Below are 14,180 nucleotides of genomic sequence, written 5' to 3'. Positions count from 1 at the left end.
CAGTGTATACAGGAGTGATGAATGTTGTGTTTTATGTGTGTGTGGGGGGAGGGGGGATTGATTCTGTAGATATCCGTATGCTGAGTGACCTTTAGTCTCATAGTCCTAGTACCTGAACGGTTAGAAGCAAAGCTCTGTTTTGCTCTTTATGTAGGAGGACATCCTAGAAGAGGCACATGAACGGATATGTTGCTCAAAGGTCAGCTTCAAATCTGCTGACCTCTACACAGCAACTTGCAGTACACAGTAAGCTGAAGCCATATGAAGCAGTCATGCTTTAGAGACTGGAATGGATGTAGGTCCTGGGGGTCACAAGACCTTGTGAATGTCCAGATGGGAAGATTAAGTGGCTTACTAAGGGCTGAGTCGGTCTTAGCATAAGCATCCATCACCAAATAGTGCCTAGAAGTTGGGGCTGCACTTATACTTTTTTACACCAGAGGACCCAATAGCAATAATAGTGTTGCAAAATGCGGTATTTTCCATCAACTGAAAAGCAAACTTTCCCTTCAGCGGTTGTAATTGGGTTTAACTGGAAACCCTATTTATGATTAAGCTATTCAGTATCTTGTTATCTCTGTGCTTCTACTCAAGTCAGTACTTTCCATCGCAACATTTCTTCTCAAGGTACCTTTGCCACTACTGGTGTTTTTTGCCTTTTTTCCACACAAATTGACTCTTTTTCCTGAAGATTCATATGTTGCCATTAATATATATGGCAAAACAGTGGCTTCAGCTGGAAGTCGCCCTTTATTCAGACAAGTGACAACTGACATTTGACCCATTCTCTTCGCCCTGCACTTTACAGTTACAGAGATGAAGGAATCTGATAGTGATCATCATCTGATTTTTCTAGTAAGGAGTGATGATGGAAATCAAAAATAAAAAGATAATTTAAGGGCATTTCAATGTAGAATATTTTAGAAAGCATAAGTCTCAATGTTATACGTAGCTGTAGCTTACGCCTGTACGCATATGCTGCTGGAGAGGATGATGGTAAATCCAGTGTGTTTTTCCTTTCTAGGGTCTACAGGACCGAGATGAACAGGTCAGAAAGCTCAGGGATGAAAATATTGTAATTCAGAAGACCTTTCAGGGGCAAATTGATGACCAAAGTGCACAACTTGAAGATCTTAAACTGAAACTAGGAAGGCAAAATGAGAGAAAAGAGGAACTAAAGCAGCTACTTGAAGACCGAGACACTGAGCTGGAAGATATTAAAAAAGAATACAGGTAATCAACCATAACTTGTACATGTGAAGTGGAAAGTCTGTAAGTATGTGTAAACAATTAATTTCATGTGGGCATTTGGTTGATTGTAGTCTTTTTGGTCTTTTTCAGTATGATGAACAGAAAGTGGCAAGACAAGGCAGAACTGCTGACACAGCTTGAGGCACAAGTCAAGCAGATGAAAGAACATTTTGATAGCAAGGAAAGAAAGCTGATTGAAGAGAGGAACAAAAGCAATCAGTCGCAGAAGTAAGAAAATACATCTTTATAACACTTAGAGGCAATTGGCATCCAAACATCTATTATCAGTGGGCTGTAAATTCCAGTGGGCACGGTAATAGATGTTAGTGGGGCCAATTAACTTAATAGATTTTGCATTTTTTCACAGTGAGAATTAGCCTTAAAATTACCATATGAATCTCCAGAAAAACATACTGGACCGGGCGTGGAAACATCAATTTCTGCACATTATTTCCCAAAAACCTGTAATCCCTGTTATTTACTCATCCCCAGTATTACAATGAATCCTGGTAATGCTATCCTGTTGAAGGGAAATAACAAGATTGTAACTGCCCCCTGTAATTAAGGCCCTAGTGTTGCTTATAATTACTTTATGCTTTTGAAACATACCTATCACGTTTGTAGCTTTTTCAGTGTAAATGATGGAAAATACAGTACATATGGTTGCTTCCCTTGAAACTGTGAAATCTCCATTTTGATAACTGTTCCTGTTGTGATATGTAGTCTTATAACTTGTCCATTTTTTGCATATTGTAACATTATCTAAAACTAGGTCATGTGCTCAGTCTAGTTTGCAGTAGAATTTGAGATCAACAACTTCGCCGCCTTTTTTGATGAAAAGGCTGACCAGGAGGATTCTCTTTAGAACGATTATGATTAGAAAAATAGGTAAAGGCAAAACTGACCTGGTTGCCTGCCTTTCTTTCCCCACAAAGTGCTTCAGGACACCCTCTTCTGCTTGAGCACATGTCCACCACAGGTAGACTGAGCTGCTCTTCTAAACTGGAGGGGGTCTTATTCTTTCTCCTGGCCCAACTCAGCGTCACATTTTACGTGCCTCCCTTGTAGAATGATGTCTCGAAATGCCTTGTATTTTGTCGCATTGTATATTGTGATGTATAGAATGCCTACAAATACATTCTACAACTGCCAGAATTCACTTAGCAATTAAAGCAGGCATTAGGAGTGTGGTTACCAATCAGCAACAGGTAACAACATTTCCAGATATGACAAATGCCACTATTTCCCGATTGCAAAAAGCAGATCTTCGTATTATTTTTGGGCATATTTAACTCATACTTTTATTGTGAGGGATATTTCAGCAGGTCTACAGACTGTTCCATCATCCACATCCAGCTGTAAGTAACAATGTCCCATATTAGGTATTTCTCGCACCAGTGAGAGTAAGATGTTATTCTGGATTTAGGAGTAAATACAGTAAGCGGGGGCTTAAACTCTACAATAAGGTTCTCCCATATGCTTCTTGAATATTGGTTCTGATGGATACATCTGCCTGTGAATTCCTCACCTTATAAATATCCCTTGCGCCAGCATTCCGCTCAAACTTTTTCCTAGCTCTCAACGCCGACAAGGTCATCACAATGCTATGGCTCCGCATGACGTCACTGGAGCCGTAAGAGGGCCACCTCGGCGTGATGACGTCAATTCCCTTTTTTCTACACTGTCGTCGCTAACTGTTTTTCTGGGACTCTCCATACTATCTGCTAGATACTTTGTATTTTGGATTGTTTCTTTCTATGATTTTGCCATGTCTGCTCTGAGAAACTCTGGTTTCAAGCCCTGGAAAGAGTGCGGGGGTCATATGTCGATCACTGACCCCATGAGGACTGCCTGTGGTGTTTATCATCAGATCACGACGTCGAGGGCTGTTCTTGCTGTAGAAAAATTAACCCGAAAGCCTTGAAGGAACGGGAAGCCAAGCTGTACATGGCTAAAGTGAGAGAAAAAAAAGGGGTCGAAAACGTTCCAAGTCGAGGTCGTCCACTTCACATGACTCGAAGAGGAAGCACAAGAAGAAGAAGAGGCATGGATCTCTGCGCCACTCGTCGAAGGCTATGGTTTCAAGGTAGCATTCTCCGGCTCCTCGATGTCGTGAAAAGGACTTTGTCTCCTTCACCTTCAGTGTCTCCTCAAGCAACTCCGATCCATTCTCCTTCGTGCAAGAGGACTCCAGTGCAGTCACCAACGCCGAGATTTTCTCAGACTACGGAAGGTTTGTCGAATCCGGCTGATGCTGAGGCTCCTTCAGCTCCTGTGGCCCCTGCGGTTCCACCTCCGGAGGTGCCTCGATTGGATCCCGAACCGGCTCAGTATCCTCAATTTCCGGCGCCAGGTTCGGATCCCTCGCATTTTTTAAATGTGATGTATGACGTGTTTGCTAGGGCTTCATACCCTTCTGGTGCACCTTCGGGTCCCGTGTGTCCTCTGGCATTTAATTTAGGTGTGCCTCACCAATATCCTCAGGCACCCTTCGTGCCAATCATGCTGACTACGCCGTCCTGATAGTTTCCGGCTTTGAGGATGTCGACGCCGTAGGTGCAGTCTCCGACTCCATCCTCTGAACCTTCTTCTCGGATTCGTTCTGTGCCGGTTGCGGCTGCGGATCCTTCTTCAACGCCGCTCCCGGAGCCATCGACTCTGCGTGTGGTGCTGACGCCGCAACTGAAGGTACGCTCGAGGAGAGAAGCGCAGAGGTTGATAGAGGAGGAGCAGTACCAGGCTGAAGAGGTGGAGGAAAGTGAAATTTATGATACTGAGGATATTTTTGAGGGTCTGTGTGAGGCAAGTGAACTTGACACCTCCTTGGAGTGGGACTTTGCTTCACAGAAAGCTTCCCCTTCAAAGGAAGTTGCACCTTACCATACTGTGAAGGAAGGCTTCAGAGCTCTTGGATCTTCAGCTCACTATGGCTGAGTATAAGCCTAATTTGCTCACAGAGATGCTTCATTCTCCGCCCTCTGCGGTTGAACGACTTTTGCCGTTCAATGATGCCTTGACTGAGCCAATTCTTGATGTATGGCGGAATCCTCTTTCTGCTCCTGCAGTTTCAAGGTCGGTATCCAGAAGGTACAGGCCTGCTCCAGGGGATCCTGTGTTCCTTTCGTCTCATTCTTCTCCTGAGAGTTTGGTGGTACAGGCTTCATGTTCTAAGCAGTCCACGGGCGCTTTTCCGCAGGCTCCTGCTGACAGGGATTCCAAGAAATTGGAACAATCTGCAAAGAAGCTCTTCTCTTCTGCAAGTATGGCTTTAAAGTCCACCAATGCTACCTGTTTGTTGGGTAGCTGCATTCATGCCCTTATGGACTCTGCCAAACAGCTTCTTCCAAAATTGTCTGAGGAAGATCTGGGAAATTTAAGTGAGGTATTGGCAGACTCACAGGCTGCGGCTTGCCAAGTCATCCAGTCTGACCTGGACACAGCAGATTCGGTTGCCAGGGTGAAGGGCTCATCCATTGCTACGAGAAGGCATGCATGGCTACGGTCTTCTGGGTTTTCTCCTGATGTACAGGCTGCCTTTCTCGATCTTCCTTTTGATGAGTCTAGACTTTTTGGAGAAAAGCTGATTCTGCTCTGCAAAAGTTCAAAGACAGTAAGGCCACAGCGAAATCCTTGGGTCTGCAGACTCAGGCAAAGGGTTATGGCTATAGAAGATACCGTGGCTCCGGAAAGTCTTCCTTTCGTGGTTTCCATCAACCACAGCAGCAGCAATAGCAACAAAACCCCTTGTACAAGTCCTACAGGGATAAAGGCAGAGGTTGCCTTCGTGGGGCGGGTTGTCAGCTGCCTTCCTCCTCCTCCACCTCCCCAACCCCTCCTGGAAATACAGGAAAGCAGCCCTAGATCCGCCATCCTGGATCTTGCAGGTCCTGTGAGTGGCCGGCTTACCAATTTTCTGCAGGATTGGAAATTGGTCACTACTGAGCTTTGGGTTTTAGATCTGGTTGAAAATGGGTACGCCCTTCCCTCACAGCGCAACGTGTTAATAGGGGCAGTACTGGATACCACTATGTGTCAAGCTTTTCCTCCTCCGCAAAGGATTCTTTTTTTTTCAGAACAAGATTTTATTGTTGTGCTGGATAAGATTGCAAGATATCCACAGCACTCCGAACACCGGAGGAGCTGTGAGCATAGTATCAAAAATGCAAAGGAAAGCAATCAACATAGTATTACATATTAATCAGTATCATCAAACAGACCCTATTCCCCCCACCCCACAAGAACTACCCCCCACCCGTGTCCCCCCCTAGCCCCGTTCACGATGTCCATCCTGGTCAAGCAAAGTAGTCCGTATGAAAATAGCAATACACTCTTACCCACGCCCTGGTACTTAAAGCAATTGTTCACCAGTTACATCTTGTTGCATTGGCGGCTCCAGCCACAGCCCCCTGTAATCCGCCCACCTCTTCCAGATTTTGTAGTGCTTTCTAGGGCAGCCACGGGCCTCAAACACCGGGCGTTCCAGCCCCATAAAGTAATCCAATCCCTGTTTCCAGACCTCTAATGGGGGGGCTCTAGGTTTTTTCCAGGCACGGGCCAAGTCCCTTTTAGCCACCGTAAGTCCCAGGAGTAGTAAGTGTCATTTGTAGATGTTGCCACCCACCCGCTCCATGACATGTAAAAGACCCAGCTGCGATGTGCGGGGGAGCTTTCAGCCTAGCACCTCATCCAAGCAGTCCCAAACACGCGACCAGTATCCTTCCAATGCCCCGCAGGACCATACCGTGTGCATGAAAGTGCCCACATCTCGGCCACATCTCAGACAGTCCGGGGAGGCAATCAAACCAGCCCTACACATCCGCAAAGGATTCTTGACATTCAGGAAATGATCCCTTTGTTTCACAATGGCACGTTTGTTCCAGTTCTGAAGGACCTTCGCCTGCTCGGTCTGTTCGCTTCGTGCATTCTGTTCGTCAACCATGCACGCTGACACATGAGGGCACTCCAGTGGTGTCTCCGTAGGCAGTAGAATCAGTATAACAGAGATCTCAGGAAGTTAGTCAGGATCTCCAGAGAAGCTGCAGCGGATTTGTGTTGGTGGAGCGTGGAGGGCAATCTGTCTCAAGGAAAGCCCTTCCATCTACCTCCATCGTTGGCCACAGTGATTACGGATGCCTCTACCCTAGGGTGGGGTGCTCATCTGGGGGATCTGAGGTCAAAGGTCTTTGGTCTCCAGAAGAAAGATTACTTCATATCAATCTTCTGAAATTGCGGGCGATACGTTTGGTGCTCAAGGCCTTTCTCCCTTCCCTTCGCAGTCAGTCGGTTCAAGTCCTAACGGACAACACTGCCGCGATGTGGTACGTCAACAAGCAGGGAGGAGTAGGGTTGTACCGTCTCTACCGAGAGGCATTGCGGCTCTGGTCCTGGGCTCAGGACCATTGGATTTGCTTGATGGCAGATCTGGCCTGGGTGCTGAACGTGCTTGCCGGCAGTCTCAGTTGGCAGTTCTCTGCCGACCACGAGTGGAGGTTTCATACCGAGGTAGTTCGACACCTCTTCCGGACTTTGGGAACTCCACGGGTTGACCTGTTTGCCACTCTCGAGAACGTGCACTGTCCATCATTCTGCAGTCTCCATTTTTCGAAACAGGGAGCGTTGGGGGATGCGTTTCAGTTGAGTTGGAGCACACAACTCCTTTATGCGTTGTAATTGTACAGATATCCCTGCACTCAAAAGTGATGCTCTGAATGTCTTTTTGAATTAAATCACTTTTTTTGAGAACCTAAACCTGTTTGTTGCCAGTGATATTCTGAGAGAATATAATGTAATTTGTTTTGACTAATTATGAAAAGGAGATGTTACTTTTGAGTGCCGGGATATCTGTACAATTACATTGTTTCTGTAGTAGGGGATCTCTGTGTATAGTCCTAATCTAGTGAATAGTCCCGCCCATGTGCGTGGACCCCGGAGCAATCAAAAATAATCTCTTAAGGTGTCAAACCATGCAGAACTGCATCGACACTTAAGAGAATTTAAAGACAGATAATGCAGCCTATATCCACAGGCTACACTGTCCAGTACTTCAACTAGAAATTCCACCAAAAATCCACAAACAGCACAGCCTGTCCAGATTTCGCCACAGAGAAAAACCTTGCCTTAACAGCAAAACCCTCTGGAATGATAGAGAGGAAGAAATGGACAGACAAGCCCAGGCTGCCATTATGTGGCTCAGAACAGGATACTGTGCCTTTAAGAGAATTTTCCAGAACTTCACAGTATCCCAGAATGCACTGCAGGTCCCTTTTACTTTCAGTTCTTTTTTCCGGCTCCTGCAAGCAGGACCCTTTTTAAGCGTTTATTTGGTGATTTTTCACTGTTTTCAAAGTTTTTCTTGAAGTACTTTGGTGTTTCTTCCTTGCGTTTGTCTTGGGGTACTCTTTATTTGCCAGCATGCCTGCATTATTTGACAAATGCCCGGAGTGCTCGAGGACTAAGGCCAAGCCTGACCCTCACGAGGTGTGCATCATCTGCCTTCCCTCATCTCATGTCCCGGAAGAGTGTGACATCTGCCAGGGCTTCTCTAGCAGAACCCTGAGGGACAGACTGAAGATCAGACTCCAAGTCCTGGAAGACAGAAGACTGAAGACACAAGATGGGTTTTGAAGGGCTTCCTCTGCCCGTGCTGAGGCCTCTGGGGGGCTCCCCAAGGGCAGGAAGACCAGCAAACGTCTCCATTCTCTGTCGGCGTCGATTGCACGGACTACGGCGTCGAGAGGGATGACTACAGTCTGTTCCCCGTCTCCCCAGGGCTCTGGGTTGAAACGGCGTCGACGCTCGGCGTCGAGGGAACTGAATAGACCGCCGTCGAAGTCACCGGTGACGATTTCGTCGTCGTCGTTGAGTATTTCACGTCGAGAAGGGGCCCGGCGTAGGTGCTCGCCGTCGAGGTGACCCCGCCGCTCGCCGTCGGCAAGGAGAAGGAGGTCGTTGTCGTGGGGAACCTAGATGCCGAGGAGGCGTTCAGCGCCGAGGAGATGCTCGCCGTCGAGACGAAGGCGCTCGACGTCATGGAAGAGGCGTTCGGCGTCGAGGAGAGATGCTCGCCGTCGAGACGAAGATCGCCGTCGAGACGAAGATCGCCATCGAGGCGAAGGTCGCCGTCGAGACGAAGGCACTCGACGTCATGGAAGAGGCGTTCGGCGTCGAGGAGTCGGCGCTCGCCGTCGGGTCGCCGTTCTTCGATGCCGAAGAGGCGCAAAAGGAGTTCTGGCGCCAGGAGTCAGTCGAGCAGGCGGCTGGTGCCTATGAGGGATTCTCCAACATCCCAGCCTAGGAAAGAGGGCGGTTCACCGGGCTCGGTGTACTCCGAAGTGTTTACGCCTTCTAGGCCAAAGTCGGTTACGCCCCCTCCTCCATTGCCCAGGGATGCCACCGCCGCGGGCTCCCACCCCGCCTCCACTTCCACCTCCTCCTCAGCCTCAACCTCGACCTCAAGCCTCAACCTCAGATTCTGGCTGACAGACCTCCTCCAGTTCCTCGGAGGACGGCGTCGCTGCCTCGATTCCCGACGCCCCCTAAGGGTACCCCTCGGCCGAGGGCCCCTGCTGGGCCAAAGTCGCCCGCTCCGGTGAAGCCGGCTGAGCGCCCGAAGCCAAGGAGATCGCAATCTCGCTCGGATCGGAGGGGGAGATCGCGGAGTCGTCACAGGTCCTCTACGAGATCTAGACGGCGTCACAGGAGGAGACGGTCACGGTCCCTCACGGATTCCTCCGGGACCAGAACCTACTCACCGATCTTGTCGGAATCCCCGGGGACGAGAGTATCGCCGGTGGACGACATCAGCACGTTCCAGGATGTTCTCCTGAGGGGTGCAGCGAAGTTGGGTATCACGGTGACGGTGCCTACTCCAACAACATCCGTGATTTTCGAGACACTGCATAAGAAACACCTGTCTCGCCCTTTACTACCCCTGGTGCCGGGACTTGGGGAGCCTGCAGAAGAGTTGTTTCTCACCCCTGCGGTGACGAAGTCCGCTCCCTCGCGGCTCCTAAATAAGTACAGGGCCCAGGATTCTGACTCTTCGGATGGATCCTACTCCGGATTCTGTCATTGTGACGGCGGCTAGGAAGCAGCATGTCACCTCCCCGTCCTCTACTGTACCTCCGGATAAGGAGAGCCGCTGGATTGATTCAGTGGGCAGAAAGGTCTGTGGGACGGCCTCTACTGCTATGAAGTCCGCCAGCGCTGCGGCTTTGCTAGGGCGCTATGATCGTGCCCTATGGGAGTCCCTCCAGCAGTTCGCTGAGTTCCTTCCCCGGGAGAAAAAGGAAGACTTTCAAGAAGTCCTGAAGGAGGGGATGCTGGTGTCGAACCAGCTCATCAGCGCGGGTGCGGATTCGTCCCTTCTGGCTGCACACGGGTACTGTCATGGTATCAACCAGCGGCTTCGGCTTACGTCACTCAAGCCCGAAGCTCAGCAGAGGGTGGCCAATCTGCCTTTCTCGGGTGAAACCCTGTTTGGCAAACATGCGGATGACGAAATGGCCCGCATGAAGGCGGAGGCCGAGACCCTGACGGCGGTCGGGCTGGAAAAGCCTAAAGAGAAGAAGACCTACCGCCCGTTCCAGAGACGGTTCGGGGGTCAAGGCCATGGGCGAGGACAGACTTCGGGACAGCAGCAACAACTGCAGCAGCAGTTCCGGAAGCCCTTCCAGAAGCACCAGAGGGGTAGAGGAGGCCAGCAGGCCGCGGCAGCGAACAAAGGCCCGGCTGGGTCTCGACCCTGAGCGGTTACTTCCCCTACATCCGTTACCCGCTCCGGTGGGGGGAAGCGTTAAATTTTTTCTGGTAGAGTGGAGACAAATTACTCAGGACAAGTGGGTGCTGAATATTGTTTGCAATGGATACAGTCTTCGTTTCACCAGCCCGCCTCCCTCCATTCCACCGGTTTGCTTGCAGTTTCAACTGCGCCAGCTCCAGGCGGAGGCCAATATTCTGTTAAGGAAAAGTGCGATAGAAGACGTACCTCTGTCTCAAAGGGGAAGAGGTCTGTACTCCCGGTTCTTTCTGGTTCGCAAGAAGGACAAGAACGAGTTCAGGCCCATTCTGGATTTGCGGCAAGCAAACAAGTGGATTCGCAGAGAGAAATTTCGCATGCTGTCGTTGCATCAGATTTATCCTCAGCTGCAACAGGGAGACTGGCTATGTGCTATAGACCTACAGGATGCGTACTTCCATGTGCCCATTGCACACAAACACAGGAAGTTCCTGCGATTCCAGGTCGGTGCCAATCATTATCAGTACACAGTGTTGCCATTCGGGCTGAAGTCTGCACCCAGAGCATTCTCGAAGTGCATGGCGGTGGTAGCCGCACACCTGAGAAAGAACAAGGTGTTTGTCTACCCGTACCTGCTCAAGCGCACTTCCGGAAGACGTGCGTTCTCTTGAACAAGCTGGGGTTGCACATCAACATGTCCAAGTCTGTCCCGACTCCGGTCCAGTGCATACAGTACTTGGGAGCCTCCATCAATACGCTGTCAGCAAGCATGTCTCCTTCGGTGGAGAGTCGGTTATCACTCCTTCGGAAGGCTCAGGCTCTTATGACCGCTCCATCTACAACAGTGAGGACGGTGTCTTCTCTACTGAGGTCGATGGCCTCTTGTATCTTCCCAACGCACGGCTGCACATGAGACCATTGCAGGAGTGCCTGGAGGATCAGTGGGATCAGAGGAAAGGATCTTGGGACGACAGGATACGACTGTCTCGGCATGCTCTTCAGTCTCTGAAGTGGTGGTGTTCAGCGGAGAATCTCCTCAGAGTGGTTCCCTTCCACAAGGACATTCCCACACAGACTATCATGACGGATGCGTCTCTCCACGGCTGGGGGTGCACTCCGGAGACTTACAGATACAAGGAACGTGGACCCCGACGGAGTCCACGTATCACATCAACTTCCTGGAACTCAGGGCTGTTCACTTGGCACTGAAGGCCTTTCATCCGTCCTTCCAGACCAACTCTCTGCTTGTACAGACGGACAATACGACCACGATGTATTACCTCAACAAGCAGGGGGGGGTCGAGATCGCGCACTCTGTCGCAGGAGGCGCAGGCGATCTGGCACTGGCTTCTAGCCAGAGGACTGACAATAACGGCTACCCATCTACCAGGTGTGCAGAATGTTCAGGCCGACACCCTGAGCAGACTGATTCAGGAAAACCACGAGTGGGTCATAAACGACGAAGTACTAGGAGAAGTCTTCGCAAGGTGGGGGACTCAGACGTAGATCTGTTCGCCACCTCCGAAAACAGCAAATGCCGAGACTTCGCCTCCAGGTACTACCAGCCGGGGACGCTAGGGAATGCGTTATGGATCAACTGGTCGAACAGTTTTCTGTACGCTTTTCCACCCATTCCCCTGATTCTGGCAGTGCTCATCAAGCTGTCCCAGTCCAGGGCGCGGATTATCTGATTTTCATGTTAACCAGACCATAACTTCACCTACGTTTTTTCAGAATCCTTCATCTCCAGCGGAAAGGTCTCTGCATTCCCTGGTGTCAGGAGGATGTTGAAATTTTATCTGGATAAAACCAAAGATATTCGTAGGTCAGACCAATTGTTTATCAATTATGTATCAGTCAGGACCGGTCTTGCTACCTCAAAACAGTCCATCTCGAGGTGGATTGTGTCCTGTATACAATTGTGTTATCAAAAGGCTAATAAGACCTTAGGGGGCAAACCTAAGGCTCATTCCACCAGGGGCAAAGCTGCCACGACTGCTTTGCTGCGTAATGTTCCCATTGCAGAAATCTGCAAGGCGGCCACTTGGAAGTCGGTCCATACCTTTGCTAAGCATTACTGTCTGGACACTGATGCCAGGACAGGCGCTCAGGTTGGGCAGGCTTCGCTGCGAAATCTGTTCGCACAGTAGTGGTGTTATTCCTTCCTCTCCACCGCCGCTTTGGTGTGGGGATGGGCTTGCCATTGTATTCACTAGATTATGACTATACACAGAGATCCCCTACTACAGAAGGAGTAGTTTCTGTCCTGTAACTCCAGTTCTGTAGTAGGGGTATCTCTATTATAGTCATAAGCGCCCGCCCTCCTCCCCGGTGGAGAGAGATATTCATATAGAAATGCTACAGGTCTGGCGTGTTACGCCTTCAAAAAGAACTGAAAGTAAAAGGGACCTGCAGTGCATTCTGGGATACTGTGAAGTTCTGGAAAATTCTCTTAAAGGCACAGTATCCTGTTCTGAGCCACATAATGGCAGCCTATGGAGCTTGTCTGTCCATTTCTTCCTCTCTATCATTCCAGAGGGTTTTGCTGTTAAGGCAAGGTTTTTCTCTGTGGAGAAATCTGGACAGGCTGTGCTGTTTGTAGATTTTTGGTGGAATTTCTAGTTGAAGTACTGGACAGTGTAGCCTGTGGATATAGGCTGCATTATCTGTCTTTAACTTCTCTTAAGTGTCAATGCAGTTCTGCATGGTTTGACACCTTAAGAGATTATTTTTGATTGCTCCGGGGTCCACGCACATGGGCGGGACTATTCACTAAATTATGACTATAACAGAGATACCCCTACTACAGAACAGGAGTTACAGGACAGAAACTACTCCTTATCACAGTGAATGCTTTTGCAGGACCTTTGTACTTCAGCATCTAGGTAGTAGGGTGCATGTGTAACCTGAGTGGCACCGCGTTCAAATTGTTGTTTTGTGATTTGCTAATATTGAAGACAAAAATATTATTCAATGACCCGAACTGACTATATATTTGTTTGAGGTGCGCTCCCCTTACGTTACTACCGTAAAAGTGTTGTTAAAATCCTTTATGCGTTTCCTCCCATACCCTTGTTTCCTCGGGTTCTGAGGAAGATTCACCAAGACTGAGCCCCGATTGACCAAGAAGGGTGTGGTATACAGACCTCCTTCACCTTTCGTCGCACCCTCCGCTCCGTCTCCCTCTCAGGGTAGACCTCCTCTCGCAGTCGGAGGTGCAGGTTCTACACCCCCACCTCCAGAGCCTGCACCGTCATGCCTGGAGATTGAACGGGGCAACCTAAATTCTTTCTTTCGCCTGACGTGGTGGATGTTATTTTATCGGCCAGGCGACACTCCACCTAGTCCATTTACTCCTACAGGTTGTCAAGATTTGTTAAAAGGTGTGGAGTGAGGTCTATTGATCTTTTAAAAGCTTATTTTCTGATGTTCTTTGTTTTACGCTGCTTTTGGCCCAGCAGGGTTGTGCTGTGGCTACTGTTAAAGGTTTATTGTCTGCTTTATCTTCATTTCTTTGTTTGCCTGATCAGCCGTCTCTTTTTAAATCTCCGATTGTTTTAAGGTTTATTAAGGGCCTAAGTAATATGTCTCCCCCACTCCCTTGGTTATGCCCCAGTGGGATTTGAACTAGTTTTAACTTTCTTAATGGGTTCCCCAATGGAACCTATGCATAGTTGTCCTTTGAGACTGCTGTCATTCAAAACGGTCTTCCTTGTGGCTATCACCTCGGCCAGGAGGGTGAATGAGCTTCAGTCTTTGAGTTCTAAGCCACAGTTTCTGACTATACATATACATGCTGAAAGGTTGGTTCTCCGGACCAGGACTGCTTTTCTACCTAAGGTGGTAACTCCCTTCCATCTAGGGCAGTCCATTACCCTCCCTTCTTTCTATCCTCCCCCTCACCCTTCCAAGGAGGAGGAGAGGCTTCACTGCTTGGATCCTAAGATGGCGGTTAGATGGCTGGATAGAATGAAGGACTAGTGACTGGACGATCAGCTCTTTGTGGGCTAAGTTGGACGCATGAAGGGCAAGGCGGTGCACAAGTGCACTTTATCCAGGTGGATCATCTTGTGCATCAAGATCTTCTACGCTCTGGCTCGTAAGGAGCCTCCTGAAGGCATTAGAGCTCATTCCACCAGGGCTAAATAATCTACTTCTGCCTTGTCCAGAGGTGTTCTTGTGTTGGTATAGA

At 49.2% G+C, this 14,180-nt stretch overlaps 1 protein-coding gene across 6 annotated transcripts in view; it reads left to right on the top strand.

Annotated features, from left to right (window-relative positions):
- LRRCC1 (leucine rich repeat and coiled-coil centrosomal protein 1) overlaps positions 1 to 14,180 on the top strand; it is a 481,085-nt gene that overhangs the window by 417,581 nt on the left and 49,324 nt on the right. For all 6 annotated transcript variants that reach the window (XM_078687089.1, XM_078687090.1, XM_078687091.1 and 3 more), the window contains 2 exons: positions 1,025 to 1,233; positions 1,342 to 1,479. In XM_078687089.1, the coding sequence (XP_078543215.1) occupies positions 1,025 to 1,233; positions 1,342 to 1,479 (347 nt within the window). The remainder of the gene's footprint in view (positions 1 to 1,024; positions 1,234 to 1,341; positions 1,480 to 14,180) is intronic.

Source organism: Lissotriton helveticus, chromosome 4_1 (genome assembly GCF_964261635.1).
Source record: "Lissotriton helveticus chromosome 4_1, aLisHel1.1, whole genome shotgun sequence".
In the NCBI taxonomy this organism is placed as follows: domain Eukaryota; kingdom Metazoa; phylum Chordata; class Amphibia; order Caudata; family Salamandridae; genus Lissotriton; species Lissotriton helveticus.
Note: the sequence above shows the minus strand (reverse complement) of the source record. Positions and strands in the feature narration are given on the sequence as shown.